Raw genomic sequence first — 16,677 nt, 5'->3', positions numbered from 1 at the left:
GTTTTATACTATCAAACTGCACACAGTCTATGATTAGTATAAAAACTAGATACTTCTAGATTAGTAAAATGTCCTACAAGTCATAATTATAAATCAATATTTATGTAGACGAAAGATTGGTGTCTCCATAAAGTGCTGGAAATTCAATATTTTAGTCTCCTGTGTCTCCTGAAAGTGCCTGCATATTTTATATTCCCTGTGCACTAAAAATTGTCTCTGTGTTTTATGTATTGTTGTTTGTGGAGCTCTATTTGCAAACATAAGTAACAGCTAGTACTGGAGATGATATACAGGCTGTATAACACACCTAAAGAAAACAAATCTGGAAGCATGCAAATGCCCCTGACTATAAATTTCAAAGACACCATAAGAATTTTTAACCTCATGCTAATGCTGTGAAGAGTACACCATGGCTGTGTGGGATGCATTCTTGTAGCTGGCAGGAAGGAAAACAGCTCCAGACTCTGGTTAATGTGCAAGTTTCCATGGTTGTGGTACCTATTGGCGCGAAAAACCTAAATTTGTTTGAGTCAGTGGGATGTGCAGTCAGTGGGATGGAATTCACAGAATCACAGAATGTTAGGGGTTGGAAGGGACCTCTGAAGATCATCAAGTCCAAACCTCCCTGCCAGAGCAGGACCAAAAACGAGGGCAGGTCACTGAGAAAGGCATCCAGAGATGTCTTGACAGTCTCCAGAGAAGGAGACTCCACAACCTCTCTGGGAAGCCTGTTCCAGTGCTCTGTAACCCTCACAGTAAAGAAGTTCTTCTTCATGTTGAAGTAGAACTTCCTGTGCTCGAGTTTGAATCCATTGCCCCTCGTCCTATCACAGGGCACAAGTGAAAAGAGGTTGTTCCTGCCTTCTTGATGCACAGCCCTAATTCCTATTGCAGCTGTGTGCTGTCCAATGGGAAGGGGTCCCTGAGGCAAGTGCTACATGCTGGGGCACTTTCCCGCTCCCAGGCAAGATGCACAGCTGGAGGGTGACCTGGCTGCAGGCCTCTGATGTCTGACTGTGACAGCTTGGAGCTGTCAGCAGGGAAGTGGGCTCCCACACAGTTCCCAGATTAGGGGTTTCACATCAGCTCATTCACTCAGTAGCAGTACCAGGAGGTGTTTTTGCCCAACCACAGCCTGAAAACCAATTTTGAAAGCACTTCTGGTGTTCTCTGAAGAGCCTCAGGCACCAGGTAACACAGCATGGACATCACAGTGGGGACTTTGGAGCACAGAAGGCGCGGCACTGCTGACACAGGAATCTGTCTTTTGGCTCAAAGCATGTGTCCTCTTCCCTGTGTCCTCAACACACAATGTTTTTGGTTAATGTGGAAAGCTATAGATTACTCAGAAGAAAGGCTTTCTCCATTTTTACATTGGCTGCTTTAGTATGATACCACAAAAATATTGAAGCTAAGATTGAAATGGAGGGCTTTGAGATAAACAACACAGTATGGGTTGTTTCCTTTTCAAAATACATTCTAGCAAATCATCATTTTCTGTTGGAAGACCACAGCCCCTGTGAAATTTTTGGTTTTGTACTGCAGGGTTCCTTTTCTGACAACCAGAAGTCTTGCTGACCATGCACATGCACAGAAGGACAAAGGTCCATCCGTGGCTTTTTATCCCTGAGTCACAGGTTGGTGTCCCCTTGCCTCTCTCTCTCCTGCAATGGACATTCCTCTAATAACGTGGAATTTTTCTATGTTAGGGTTGCATTAAGCTACCATAGTAACTAGAAGAGCTCAGCAATAACAATACTTGTAGTAGACTAAGGTGGACATTTCTCTCAGAGCATGGTTATTTAAAGGAAAAAACACAAGATATTCCACAATGTAAATTGCTTATATTTTCTCTGTGTAAAACTGTAGCTATTTACCTCCCATGCTGTGGGTACAAGTGCATTCAAAGGGAAAGCATTTCAAAGTTCCTCCTTAACCAAACAAGACAGGAAGAACGTAGATGGTCAGAATTTGGAACAGTTTTGTATACAATTGCACATGACACACCGTGAGTTGGTTCTAGCACTTGTTCTGACAGATTGACTGAAAATGTGACTAGCAGTGCAAATATCTGCCAAATGAAAAACATGGAAAACAACTTATTTTTCCTGATATCTGGTTTCAAAGTTTTTGTTTTGGTTGCACAGATTATCACTGAAAGTAACTTCATGAAGTGGCTTCTTCCAGCACTCAAAGAGCACCTGCATTGGTTCATACAAAGCACGAACATGCAAAACACTGAATAATTCAGAGTGCTTTGAGTGGGTAAAAAGACAAGTACACTGAAAATAACTTGTTTTTCTGGAAGAAGTTTGCCTTTTTGTAAAAAACTAATAAGCTTGAACTTTTTTTATTATGAAATACAACATTCCAGACAAAACATTTCAGCTAGAAATCGTAATCTTTAGATTGATAAGGCACATATAGGGTCCTTGTGCCAGAGCTCTTCTTCTGATGAGGATGCCTAGCTAAAGTGTACTTCCCATAGTCATTGTCAACTCTGTCCCTGACCCCTACAGGGTCCAGCATGAATACCAGCAGCCACCATTTCACAGAATCACAGAATCTTAGTGGGTTGGAAGGGACCTCGAAAGATCATCTAGTCCAACCCCCCTGCTAGGCAGAGTCACCCAGAGCACATCACACAGGAACGTGTCCAGGTGGGTTTTGAATGTCTCCAGAGAAGGAGACTCCACAGCCTCTCTGGGCAGCCATTTGCTGTGACCCAAGTCATTTGGCTGCCAAACTCAACTCACAAGGAGCACAGAGACGTAAAGCATTCAAGTAACAACTCTTAAAAGTCAGGAGTTTCAAATCCACATTTTCAGATTAAGATTTTTGCACTTCAAAAAAATAGGAATTTTTTGGCATGTGGATGATAATTTTTTTTTTATTTAAAACTGGAAAATTGGATTTCAGATAAATAGCTTTAACAAAAGAATGTATTGAAATAAACCAAATTCTAATCCAAAGATAGTTTTGCTAAAAAACTTTTAACAGTCCTCATGAAAAATTTCCTTGATTTTATTACAGAACAGAAATTGAAAGATGTTGCTGCTCTACAGGCTCAAGATCATCAGCTGTACATAAAGTACATAAAAAGCAGTAGATTTTGCATTAACCAGCATTATTATTAACCAGTTCTTCCAGCCTAATAAATCTCTTGCAGATGCAGTCCTTGATCTTGCTGTATATAACAATATTTCTGGCTGATAGGAGTTTTGCTGATTTCCTTGGAACCCAAAGTATGGGTCTTCTGCTTGTAGAGTCCCATAAAATTCATTGTCTCTGAAGTTAAGGCTGTCATTTATGTCCAGTATTTTGCTGAGATAACATACGCTACATGATAAAGATTGCGATTTTATTTCATTATATCAGAAGAAAAACAAAAATAACTTATAGCTTAAATTCAGAGAACTGCTGTTAACCTTTCTCCATTGCAGGAAGGCATCCAAACATGTAAAATGCAACTGATAGAAACACTTCCTGAAGTGCATCCTAAACAAGTGTCACGTTTCTAATTTTCTTTGCGTTGATCGGGTAATCAATATGTCTTTGAGGTCGCACCTACGGGAGAGTAAAAGCAGTTACAGAGCTAAAAGAAATTCTAGAAAAGCGGTACTGCAAAGGTCCTCAGGATGGTACCTGCCAAACCCTCACCCCAATATACTATACCAAATTAAAATCTACCGTCATCTACCCATTCAAAACCTAAACACAAAGGAAAGGATGAACAGCAGAACAAAACAAGAGCTTCACATGCAACACACTGATGGCAGTTCAGCGAATTCATTAACTGCTCTGGAGCTAATTGAGAACTTCTTGTGAGCTCTGAAGTCTGCATTCTTTTAAGCAAAACATGCTGTTCGGGTGTTTCTTCTCTGGTTCTCTTAAAAACAAACAAACAAAAAAAAAAAACCCAAAAACCACAAAACCCTACAACAAATCTGTTAAGCTGTAAGAAAAACTAAACATCTGGCATTGGAATTGCAACAATAAATACACCAGTATTTCATGTATCTGAAAGACCACCCTCAACATCTCAGTGTTTAGTCAAAGCAGACTTTTTTTTAAATTTTCCATGACTGGCATGATTCCAGTTCCACTGACAGCAGCCTGCTTTCAAGCTGACCCCTGTGGGATCAGTGCAGGGCCAACACACAGCAGTTTTGAAAAACCTGTCCTCATTTGAAATCAGTGCAGTGGATTTTCAGACCTAATAATTTCTGTGCTTTTACAAAATATCATAGCAGAGGAAAAGACAAAGGAAAATCAATTTTCAAATGCATCCAAAACCCACAGACTTTGAATATTTAAAAGTAGTAGTGAGACCTCACATAGATAATTACAAAGTAGCTCTAGAGAACACGATTTTCTTCCAAAGTTACAAACCTTTATCTTCATATAGCTTCCTAAATGAAACACCACAGTCAAATGGTTTGCTGTGGCCAGCCCCAGTGTTGGTTCTATCTACCTCCAAGTAGGTGCTATCTCCTAGCTACTGTTACTTGCTACTTCCCCACCTGATCTCAAGATGTAGGGAATCAATGGAAACTTTCTTGGTTTTCCCAGTGGTATTTATTTTCTTGAGATTTGTTTCTGGAGTGTTAATCATGTACAGTCTGTATTGCCTTGGTACTCTTCCAGCATTAGAGATCTTAATTAATGCATTTGGTACATATACATTATTGAATAAGCCATGGAGGAAAATGTTGGATAACAAATGTGGACAATATGTCTCTTGTATTAATGAGTCCCAGCAACTCAAGGAAAACCATGGGATAAATATAACTATACTAGAAACATTTCATAAGACAGCTGCCTTCTGTTTTAAACACAACTCTCTCTCCCCTCTGCCCATCCTTTTTTTGTTGCTGGAACATTCTGCTGTTTTCTAAATTTACCCTTCTTTACTGTTTATTTCTGCAGAGAGAGGAGGTGCTCTGGGAAGTAACAGGATTGCCTGTCTCTGCTCAAGAGACCTTTTCCAAGATCTCTCTCCTGCACTTAATTTCTTGCAGTTCAGCCCAAAGACTTTAGTTGTGTTTGATAGAGACATCACTCATTCATTTCCAGAGCACATCAGAAGTTTCCTCTGGTCTGTGTTACCCTGGAGATTAATATATTATGATTAATTTATGGCAGAACAGTTATTTGACATTTCCTGATTGTCCAATTACAGGTCTGCAATGGCAGACTTTCTCACAATGACAGAGGTTTTGAGAAATTCTCTACCATTGCTCCCTCCAAAAATAACAAATTTACAAGTAGAATGGAAAAAAAAAAAAAAAAAAAGCTTAAGGCAAGTGTTATGTTTGTGGAAAGCAAGTATTCCCAGATACTGTAGACTGTCCTTTGAGTATAAATTATACCACACTAGTTGCCATACTGAGTAAATAAAAAGTTTTGGAGGGGCTCCAAGAGCACCTCACTGAACGCTGCCTCTGAAATTTCCTGAAATAGGTCATTATTTGAATCCCATGTTTAGCAAAATACTGGGGTGGGGATAATTCCCAGAACTTGTTGCACAAAAATACAGTATTGCACCCAGATTTACTAAAGGAAATAATTAATTGGAAAGTTAATTAAGTAATGTTGAAAGAGGCAGTGTTTATGGCCATTAGTAGGCAATGCTACAGAAGATTGTGGTTTACACACGATTTTGAATAGGAGGGAGCCAGAGGACTGGCACCAATTGGATCTAGACTGCCATGTTCTTCCCTGCAAGCACTGGGTAAAATGTAACCCAGGCATGCTGATTTTCCCTTTAAAATCTCATCTGCCAGAATGAGCCATCCAGCCCCTGCCATGTCATGGCATTTCTCCCCACCACCAGAGGAGGAACTGAGCAGCAAGTTTGCTCCTGGGATGGGAACTGTGCCCATGACGGTTCCCCTATGCCCTGCTGCATCATTCATAGTTATTTACTTTAAAGCAAATGCCCTAGGTTACTTATATTCTATTCTCACTGTGCTCTGATATAAATTAATGAATAATTTCACTCCTTTCAATCAACTCACGCTGTGTACTGGCCCATTTTCTGTGGAGCTTTCTCTGAAGTAATGTAGCCTCATTGAGGTTGCAGCTCACTCTGGATATAACTTCACTGAAATGGAAATTTCTGGCTGCTGGTCAGTGACCTAATATTCATTTTCTGATGCTATAGAAGATGTCATATGACACATTACAAATACACAATACAGAGGAATAGCAGTGCAATAACAATTTCATATTTAGACCCTGATAAGCTACATCTGCTAGAGCCTCTGCTTGGTTTTGATTGCTTCTTCAGATTAATCCAGTGCTCTGCTAGTCCTGTCAGCCCTAGTCTGAGAAAAAATGGTTTCATTATTCATTACATCCTGCATACTGAAGGGAAAAAAAACAGCTGTAGTGGTTCACAGCACAGCCCAACGTTGCAAAAGTGAGTTTCTAAAGTAAACTCTTCTATTAGTAAGGATGCGGTATTGTCAGCATTTCTTTTACATAGTTTTAAATCTCTTCATACTGCTAGCTTGGCATCTAGTTAACCATGGATATTTAGCAGTCACATGTTTCAAAGCCTGCCTGTTGACTTATCATCTGCCCTGGATGCCTTTTTATAGGGATTACTACAAAGGGAGTGTTATACTGGGAAAAGCTTTGCAGAGGTTTGTTTGGGGTTTTTTTGTTGGTTGGGGAAACAGATGTCCAAATCTTCCCATTTTTTCCAGCTCTTCAGCCAGGCAGAAAGAGAGCTAGCAATGCATGGAAGAATCAGAAGGTAAAATGAGTGTGTGTATCAGCTGATTTCAAGGTTGAATCTTTCAGTGGTGTTTTGAATACTGATCTCCATTCGATGAAAGAAGGACTTCTGCTATTACAAGCAAGTTGTAGTCATTTCTGCAACCCCTACGACATCAGTGATATGAATGATGAACACACATCTGGCATTATGAAACAGAGCTCTTATCTTTAAATTCATTTGACAGGTGGCATCTTCTCAGACACTGATGCTGTGGAAATGTGTGATAAACTGAAGGCTTTAACTGCTATTAACCAGCCAAAAAAAGTCCAAGTCTAACTGCACTAGAACAAATTGCTGGAATTAATGAGGTAGGAGCACTTCCAAATGTGTCTGCATGCATCACACATTCGGCTGTTAGAACAAAAATCAGGGAGGCACAGTTTTCTGCTTCTGAAGATAATTTTCCCTCTCATCTTCAGTTGTTAATTCTCATTCCAAATTCACATTATTTACAGGAGAACACCTACTCAAAGGGCAGATATTTTGAGAATACCCTCAAAATAATTTAGTTACTCTGTTGTTTCAAATAGCAGACCTGTCCTATCCTGTCAACTTCTCATACACTCAGCACATTTCCCTGCCCATTGATAGACAAAGAGCATGGAAATTCCTTCTCATTTCTTTGTAGTTTTATCCCACCTACATAACTTGGCTCCTCCCCTTCTTCCAGAGACACTTGGGAAAATTATACTATAAACTGCCTTTTATATATCTGTATCATCAATATTTATTACTCTTTTAAGATATGCTGACCAATGAATGTCATAACATGACATACTCTATAGTAGATTTCATCAGTAAGGGAAAAATCATTTGCTGTCATTGGTTTATGTTTCTATTTTATTGACCTTTTAATTGGATTTCGATAGCTTAATTTTTCTTCTCATACAAACCTCAGAATCAGTCATATACAGTGCAATAAATGGAGTGACAATTCATCATTCATTTCCTTCCCAGTATAAAACCACAACCACAACTAAATAATATTTCCATTTTATAGAGTGTCATTTCAAGTAGTTAAGAAGAAAAATAGGTCCTTCCCCATTAATGGACCCATGACTCACTTTGGGTTGAAGTGTGGCTGTGGTGGCAAGTGCAAACATCCTTTGGTTGTGCTGAAATCAGTTGAATTACACCAGGGATGAATCTGGCCCACTCTAAGTGAGCAGTTACTCCCTCTTATGAAATAGTCTTCTGATTTATCTGAGAGACTTTTATGGCTTGTTAAGTGGACTAATTATGGAGCTTGTGTAGGAGAGACTGTAGGAGCTCCTTTTGCACCAGTGGGACTTGAAAAAATGCAGCTTCTTGGAGAAAGAACTCACAACCTGGAAGAATCAGTCCTATGGCCCTTGTTCAGGCTTGACTGTCTGTGGGGACTGCCCCAAAATCTGCTAGAGCCAAGGTAAGGGAATTCCCTCGTTGCACTTGGGTTTTGGAAGGAACTCTGTGCAATGGGTCAGGGTGTGAGAAACAGCCCCTCAGATGGGACCTTGGTCCCTAACACTTTTGTGGCCTGCAGCTCAGCCCTGGATCTAGGAGCAAGGATCAATCTCCTCCCATCTCTGACAGTAACAAAATATGCAATTAAACAAAAGCCTGTAACTCTACTCTCCATTTGACCTTTTCTTGGCTAATGTAATCAGAACAAAGACCTTCCAGCACTCCTGACTGATGCTTCAGGCCTCCTCTTCCAGCAGCTGGTAATTTTTTCCTCAGCTCAGTAATTTTGTTCAATATTAATAATTTTTTTAAATGTCTTGCACACCTTTTCACCCCTTCTTCTTCACTGAGGTATTACTTTTCCCTAAGATGATTTGCCAAATCTTTTGTTCATGTTGTGAATTGATCAGTGCAATTTCTGGGCAACATTTATCTTTTGTGAATGTCTTGCATTAGTTCCTGATTCAGAGTTAAAATGCCAAATAGCTGACCTAAGTGATTTTCTGTTGTTACCTTTTATAATGAGACCCACCATGTATTTCCAGCTTTTTACCTAGTTGGGCAAGAACTTCTGAGGAAATGAAACCTGTGATACAAAATCTTCCTTAATCTCTCAAATAATTTTAAATTGTAACTTGTTACATATGAAACAGAAGGGATCAAATTTGAAGCTGATACCCTGAGAGACACAGGGAGACTGTCTAATGCCTCTGACCTCTCCTGAAAACTTCCATGCAGTTTCCTTCTGAGAGTGGGAGGAAAAGGCTGTGCAGCAGATACAGTTGCCTCTGTCCATTCAAAATGGTAACTTGAAAAATCTCAAGTCACTGTGATTGGCCTGCTTTTCATTTTGTCCCCACATCCACGAGCTTCTTTTAATTTTAAAAATCTCCATTCAAGCTGCTCATATGGACCTATTTTCTTGCCCTGTTGCTGTGGTTTATCCTGATCTCATAAGGTGACAAGCAAGCCAACTACAGATCTTTAGTTCTTTCACCTTGCAGAGGTGGAGAGACAAGGCTTTAGGTGTTCACCTTCTGTGACTCTTTCCATCAGTAGATGGACTTCCCCACGCTGCTCCTGAGGGAGGACCTGGGTTCTTCGCTCTTCTTGCTTGACCTCCATAGAAGTACTGCAAATACATATCCTCATTTCTCTTGATTATCCAGGGGGAGAGAGGCAATTAGCTGAAGTCCACCCCTTTATGACCTCCTTCATGTGGAAAAAAATTCTCAGTCATTTCTCTTCCTCCTGTTTTTTGTTTTGTTTGTTTGGGTTTTTTTTTCCCCAAATTTCTCATTAAAAAGTCCAGAAGAATGAAGTTGAAAACCCCTTGGGAATGTTTCCAGTATCCAGGCAGGGAAAGTCAACAAAGAAACACAACTTTCAGTGTTTAGAAAATAAAGTGGCAGGAAGGTAGGTGGTTTCTGGAGAAATTGTTTTCTTCAGCTCTAATCAGCAGAGTTAAATGGCTTGCTGTCTGATTTCTCCTACTTGACAAGAAATATAACAAAAGGGCACTACAATGTTTATTGTGCAATATATTGGCAGCAGTGGCAATTGAGCTTTATTAGAATGCATCTAGTAATATTTTTTGTCAGAAAACCTCTACTGCGCAGTTAACAGAGGAGGTTACAAGTGTAAAAGAAAACCACTTTTTTTTTTTTTTTTTTTCCCCTGGGAAATGTTTTGTTGTTTGTACATAATGTCATAAATTGAAAGGCTGCAAATCCACAATTCAAGGTAAACTCACCAACCTTTATTGGCTCCCTCATATGCAAAATGGGGCCATCACAATATACTGAATAGCCCTGTTCAAACTGAGAAATACTGTATTTTCACAAGGCATTTTAGATTGCTAAATATTCCTCCAACATACGGAAAACAGTTTATCTATATTTTTAAAATATATGTTCAGTTAGTGATGCAGCTAGAAGACACCATAACAGATGTGGGCCAAACATTGTCCGGGGGCAACTGATTTAACAGAAAGGGTTCAACTTTATGGTGTGTGCTGTGATGGATTCCAAAGCTTCCCTAGCCACTGGTCTGCAAGGGACCTCCAAGGCCATCTGATCAAGCTTTTGACATAGAGGGCTGCACCTACATTTGTGGTTCAGTTTGAATCTGGAGCATGAACTCAATGCTTGTGAACCCAGCCTCCTGATAGTCCCCACTCACAACATTACCGTTCTCACTGTGGACTTGTCTGAAATGACCCATATTGCATACCTTTCAGGTGACACCAAATGGCTTAATGCTGCCCAGTGCACATCAACCACCAATGAGCACCATGTCACCAGGACACAGCGACAGCAAACTGAAGTTATTGCCTCCCACTGGAGAATGCATTAAGGTGGTTATGGGGTCCTTAACACAAGCATTTTTGCTTCTCAGAGCAGACTGTATTGTGCCACATGCCTTATGCATGTAAACACAGCCAGTGGCTTATAATCTTGCTCATAAGCCTATCAAACACTGTCTGAAACTGTTGCTCAGGGTAAGAGATCCGCACTGAATCCTCAGCAGTTTTGTACATTATTTTCAGCTTTGCTTTAATCATATTTTGTTTGACAAGTAATTAATGTCAAACATTATAACCACCAGCCACAAATACATCACTATCATTCCCTTTATTTTTACTGTTATTATTTTGATCATTGTTTTAATCATCGATTGAGTACTTCCTAAATTTCACTCTGTGCCAAAAGAACTAGACATGTTTCTGCTCTGATTTATATGCAATGTCATCCCAAGACAGATTTCTACTTTGTAGATGTTGAAACAGCTCTTCAAAACTAAATGAGTTATCCCTGTGTAACAGATTACTGCTACTTTTCCAAGAGAATAATGGCAAAAGCCATCACGGAGGTGCTAAATGTATTTTACAAATACATGGCTTAAATGAAGATCCATGTTGCTGTTGTACTAGAAGGTAAGACAGCTCAGCACCATCCTTCAGAACCAATTTAGTTGAAAACAGAACAAGTAGAGGAATAAACACTGAGATCTACTTTTTTACATGTTAGCCATATGGAAAAGGAGCAAAACTCTGGAGTGGAATGGGTGTTTGCTGCATGCTTTCCCTTCCATCATTTACTGCTGAGATACCAAAGATCTCTAAGATCAGGGTAAAGTTCTTAACAGAAGCAAGTTCTTCAGTGTGGAAGTGGAATTGGAAAATAACCCAGAGAAAATGTACAGTTATTTACTTTATCTTAATTGGATTTTCTTTGCAAAGGAACATCAACCTCACCTTCTCAAAAGCCAAGCCAGAGTTATTCTGGCTGGCCAGGCTGAAAGAATTAATTAACAGTAATAAGTGAGCTTGTGGAGAGAGAGAAGGAAACTTTTGCATCCCAGAAATTATGAAAAGACAATTGGCTTTATTTATGGGAAGTCTGTCCCAGCCAGTGCTATCCACTATGCTGGCCAGCAGAAAGGCCTAGCTGACATTTGGAGGAGGAAAGGTATGGAGGGAAAGAGCAAACACTGAATGCCTGGCAGAGTTCAAGGGGCAGCTAGATGATGCTTTAGGTCTTATAATTTAGTTTTAGCTGGTCCTGCAAGAAGTAGGGAGTTGGACTCAGTGATCCTTATGGGTCACTTCCAACTTGAGATAATTCTATCATTGTATGAGGGGAGAGAAGTCTGTGACATTTTAACTTTAGCCTGGGAGGTGGGGAGCAAGATGTAGCAGGTTGGTGAAGGAAAGATGTGACAGAAGCTTTATTAAACATGTCTTCCAGATATCAGCTGTGTTTATTTCTCTCTTATCTCTTATCCCCTCAATCTGAATCTGAGGCTAACACCCAAGGCTCTTACTGTTATAAAGGAAACATTAAGGAATGCTGAAAGGACATATGACTTATTCAATTACAGGTGTAATTTAATTAAAAATGTCTACCTCCACCCAAAATCTGTTTGGATATAGTAAGATACACACTGGGGTGGGGATATGGGGAGGGTGGGAGGAAGGAGGGGGAAAGTCGAGATATCAGCGTTACAGTTACCTTTGGTACAGAACTGGTATGTAAATCTGCAGCAGAGACAGTGAACTCTGAAGACACTGGGGCAAGAGAAGTAACTCCTGTAAAGGGAACATATAGGATTATTGTTATTCAGTGTGATTATTGTTATTCAGTAGCATGAACCAACAAACCATTCAGGAATGAAGGTAAATATTATTTCATAGTATGAGCTAAACTCTAGCTAACTTGTTGGGCTAACGTGGCAAGTTTTTGTAGTGTGGTGGAGATGGCAGGGGTGACTACTTTGAGAAGACACCAGGAGCTGCCCCCACATCGGACAGTCAGTTCCAGCTGGCTCAAAGACAAACCTGCTGCTGGCCAAAGCTCAGTGACATTGGTGTCACCCCTATGATAATGTATTTAGGAAAGCAGAAAAAATAAAGTGAGCAGGAGTTGGGAAGGAGGAGTAAGAAAATGTAAGAGAAACAGTCCTGCAGACACTAATGTGCCAGAGCAGAGATTCCTCTGCAGCCTGTGGAGAAGACCATGACGATGCAGGATGTTATCCTGCATCCATGGAGCAGGTATCCACCTGCAGCCCCTGGAAGACCCCACGCCAGAGCAGATGGATGTGCTCTGAAGGAAGTTACAGCTTGTGGAGAGTCCACTCTGGAGCAAGCTCTGGCAGAAGCAGGAGCCCACACTGGAGCAGGTTTTCTGGCAGGACTTGTGACCCCTTGCAGGACACATGCTGGAGCACTCCATTCCTGAAGGACTACACTGTGTGGGAAGGACCCAGGCTGGAGTGGTTTTTGAAGAACTGCAGCTTGTGGGAAGAACCCACACCAGAACAGGGGAAAAGTGTGAGGAGGAGAGAATGGCAGTGATGATGGACTGATTTTGGATGTTATGGACTGATCCTGCCTCCCGTTATTCCCTTTCCCCCTGCACTGCTTGTAGGGAGGAGGTAGATGAGCTAGGAGCCTTCAAAAGTGGAAGTGGGGGAGGTGTTTTTAGTTTTGTTTTTCATTCTCTGATTACTGATGTGTAATAAATTAAACTTCCCCAAGTGGAGCCTGTGACAGTAATTGGTGAGTGATGCCCCCCTCCTTATCTTGACCCACAAGTTTTTCCATCTTATTTTCTTCCACTGCCTTGCTGAGTAGGGTGAGTAACAGAGACACTTGGTAAGGATTTAGGGGCCAGTTTACTTAGTTTTTCTTTTATGTTTTATAATTGCTGCATTTAACAATACCTCATGCTCCTGAAACCTTTCTACTGCACGCACTTCTTCACAATTTATTTGTTAGAAATAAAAGGATGTATGCCTGGATTATAAACTCTGCACAATACTTTTATGCCATTAAGTGTTTGATTAAACGTTCTGATAATAATGTGGTTGTAAATGCAAGTGGTGGGTAATGATTTGGCGGAGATTTACATTTGCTTTTGAAGAGTCTTTGCGCTTAAGGACTAGAATTGATAATGCCTTAGTCATCAGTAAAATTATACTTCTCTCACTGCCTTTTTTTCTGTCCTTTTTTTTTTTTTTTTCCCCCCCCACTATTTGGTGGTGGTGGTGGATTGTTTCTTTTGTTTGTTTCTACAGACCAACTCTCACATCTGGCCCCAGAAGATATTTGGAAGAACAGAGGCAAAAAAAAAAGCAAACAAACAAATAAAAACAAACACAGGAATAAAACTAACTTTAACTGCAAAGAACTTTAATGTTCTCTCAATACTTTTGAAGGACCATACTCTAGAAAATACAACAAGTTCTGAAGCTGCACACAAGTACTTCTCAAAGAATTGTGACATCTTGCAATGTGATTGCTTGACATGTCCAAAATGTCCATGGTAAGAAGCAGTTAGACAATATGTGATTCACTAACTCAGACTTACTTGGGATTTTTTCTATGTTCCACAGTTCCTCTGGAATGTATCCCAGATTCTCACTGCCATGCCTCTGCCTGTTTTCCACATTGCCATAGTTTTTCTTCTCAGCTGTAACTTTTCTAGAAACAAAAAGGCCTGTCATTAGAACTTAATAAATGGGAACTGTTGGGTAATAGGCTACAGAGAAAAAATCATATGCCTCACCTCTGGAAAAAAAAAAAAAAGGTGCAAAACCTATCTGAGCCTTCCAAGTAATTAGCCAGTACAAATCTTGTCCCATATAAGTAGTACCTCTGAAATTCTGCTGACGAAGTTTTCATTAGCTACATTATCAGAAAGCAAGAATATAAAGTGAGCAATCTTCAAAGGGAGAAGACTCTGTTCCATATCATAGGCTTTGTAAGAAATTAATTTTGATGCCTAATTCTGAATTACAGGATATTCAGTGTCCTAATAATGGAACACCAGCTAGGTCACTTATGATAGCTCATCATTTTTGTGATTTGATCCCCCTGCAATTGCAAAAAAATAAAAAGCATGTTATCTCACATCACCACAGTTGGCTCCCGAGGGATTAATCTGTACTCTCCAAAGTTAACCTTTCACTTTGAAATTTACTTCACAAGTGAGCGCAACCACGGTGAAGTTGACAGAACTACCTTGGTTAAAATTACACATCTCTGAATTAGCAGAAAGGCAACCTGATTGCTGAGCAGAGAGAAACGAGGACAACTCTTATGCTAGAAGAGACGCTACTTTTCATCTGTTCCTACCATGGACCCCTCTCTGGGACAGTCCCAGGTCCACCTTTGCCTAAGTTTCTGGTGTGGCAAGCACAAATTGACGGCCGGCCTATGACAAGCCAGGCATTTGAAGGGGAAGAGGGAAATATTCTCAGTTAGCAATGCTTATGGAAACTGCTGAATTTACTTTTTTATGTTTAGCAGGAATTACTTTGCAGGCCTGTAGAGTTCCAGATGATCGTAACTGATGCACACATAAATCTAAGTAGTCAGCTATGACTACATGGCTCTTTTAGGAGATAAAAGTGTTAGATACCAATAACAAAACTGTCATGGTTGCTAGAAGACAAGAGAAATTGTTTAGGAATACCACCTCCACACATTACATGATACTGTGGCATATATTTTATCTGATCTCAACAAAGTCAGTGTAGTAGCCAAACCAAAAGCAGCTACAAAAAAAGTGTGGGAGGTACAGAAAGTTAGCCAGCCAAGTTAAAAATAACGTGGGAAGTAAAAAATAAAAGTTTTGGTCTCAATACTTCTTCACTACTAGTACAACACAGCTTCCAAAATCTAGACAATCATAATTCTTTTTATGTCAGGTAGATTCCCCCCAAGAAAAAAAACACCAAACCTACAAAATCTGGGAGTGATCGTAAATAATTCCTCTGAAATCAGTGTCATTGTTTACACACACTGAAACTGCAAAACTGTCAACACTGAGTTTTTAAGTCCAAGCTGAGCCACAGGGCCTGGACTCATCCCAGCGCTTAAGTACTTGCCTAACAGCTTCTTTAACTTTCAGAGTGTGAGCAACAGTTATGAGGTCAGCATGACAACTCCTGTTTGAACTTTATCGGAAAAGAAGAGCCTGACTGTACTGAGATCTAAAAGCACATGTTCTCTTCTCATGAAGATAGAATGGTATTTGCCCAGACAAGATTCAAAGGCACCGGAGGAACGAAAAGTGCTGTGCAGACCTACGTTAGTGAGGTGGGGTCCAAGGAACACGACAGACAGACCCAGCCACACCAGTCCCCACTGCTGGGCAGGTGCTTCTCTGCGTGTTCAGTGGATTTTTGTCTTAGCAGGGTCGACCCTTGCAGAAGGTTTTCAGCAGAACCAAGTCAGAATCCTAACAAAAAGGCTTTGTAGGACTCTTTTCATAGAAAAACTCATATGCAAGTTGTGTCTGCTTTTGGCTGCCCATTCCCTGCCGACTTAGTCCTGCCCCATTTATAAAGCTGCACTTGGTGAAACGATCGATTTAGCATCAGAAACCAAGAACTGACGTGGAGGTTTCCTGGTACGGCGTGACGTAACCAGCATCCCTTCCTCGGGAGAGGACTGTGTTTACCTCATCTCCTGATTTTGTTTCGTACCAACCGAGTGCTCTATCACTGGGAATCTCTCAGCAGACCTCCCCACACCGTGTCCCTACAAGAGGCCGCTGATGCGGGCGGGTGTCCCTGCAGGGCGAGGCCAGGGGGGTGACGCTCGGCAGGACACCGGGAGCTAAAAGCCCCGCAAGCGGAGGCACAGGCTGAATTTCCAATGCTCCTTGGAAACTCAGGGAAAAAAAAAAATAACCCCAAACAACCTCGCTGACGTTGCTGCCACAGCCGCCCTGGCGCCGACGAACAAGATTTTAACGCTGATAACCATCAGGCTCCCCGGGCTTTCCGACTCGGCGCAACAACGCGCCTGCATCTCCCTGCCCGCCAGGTGGGTAGGGAAGAAGCTTCGCTTTTTTCTCTATCCATTATGGGGCTAACCAGCCTCCCAAGAGCCGGGGAGCCGGACGAACCCGCCTGCCCACCCCACCATCCCGCAG

At 40.9% G+C, this 16,677-nt stretch overlaps 1 protein-coding gene across 1 annotated transcript in view; it reads right to left on the bottom strand.

Moving 5' to 3' along the window:
- Positions 1-3,498: 3,498 nt before the first annotated feature.
- The window catches only part of IGSF5 (immunoglobulin superfamily, member 5), a 29,445-nt gene continuing 16,266 nt past the window's right edge, over positions 3,499-16,677 (bottom strand). The window contains exons 6-8 of the mRNA XM_010000445.1: positions 14,104-14,216; positions 12,244-12,320; positions 3,499-3,567 (exon numbers count right to left, since the gene is read on the bottom strand). Of these exons, the coding sequence (XP_009998747.1) occupies positions 3,499-3,567; positions 12,244-12,320; positions 14,104-14,216 (259 nt within the window). The remainder of the gene's footprint in view (positions 3,568-12,243; positions 12,321-14,103; positions 14,217-16,677) is intronic.

This window comes from Chaetura pelagica, unplaced genomic scaffold (assembly GCF_000747805.2).
Source record: "Chaetura pelagica isolate M959 unplaced genomic scaffold, ChaPel_1.0 scaffold244, whole genome shotgun sequence".
Taxonomy (NCBI): Eukaryota; Metazoa; Chordata; class Aves; order Apodiformes; family Apodidae; genus Chaetura; species Chaetura pelagica.
The sequence above is the reverse complement of the archived record's forward strand: the minus strand, read 5'-3'. Positions and strand labels throughout refer to the sequence as shown.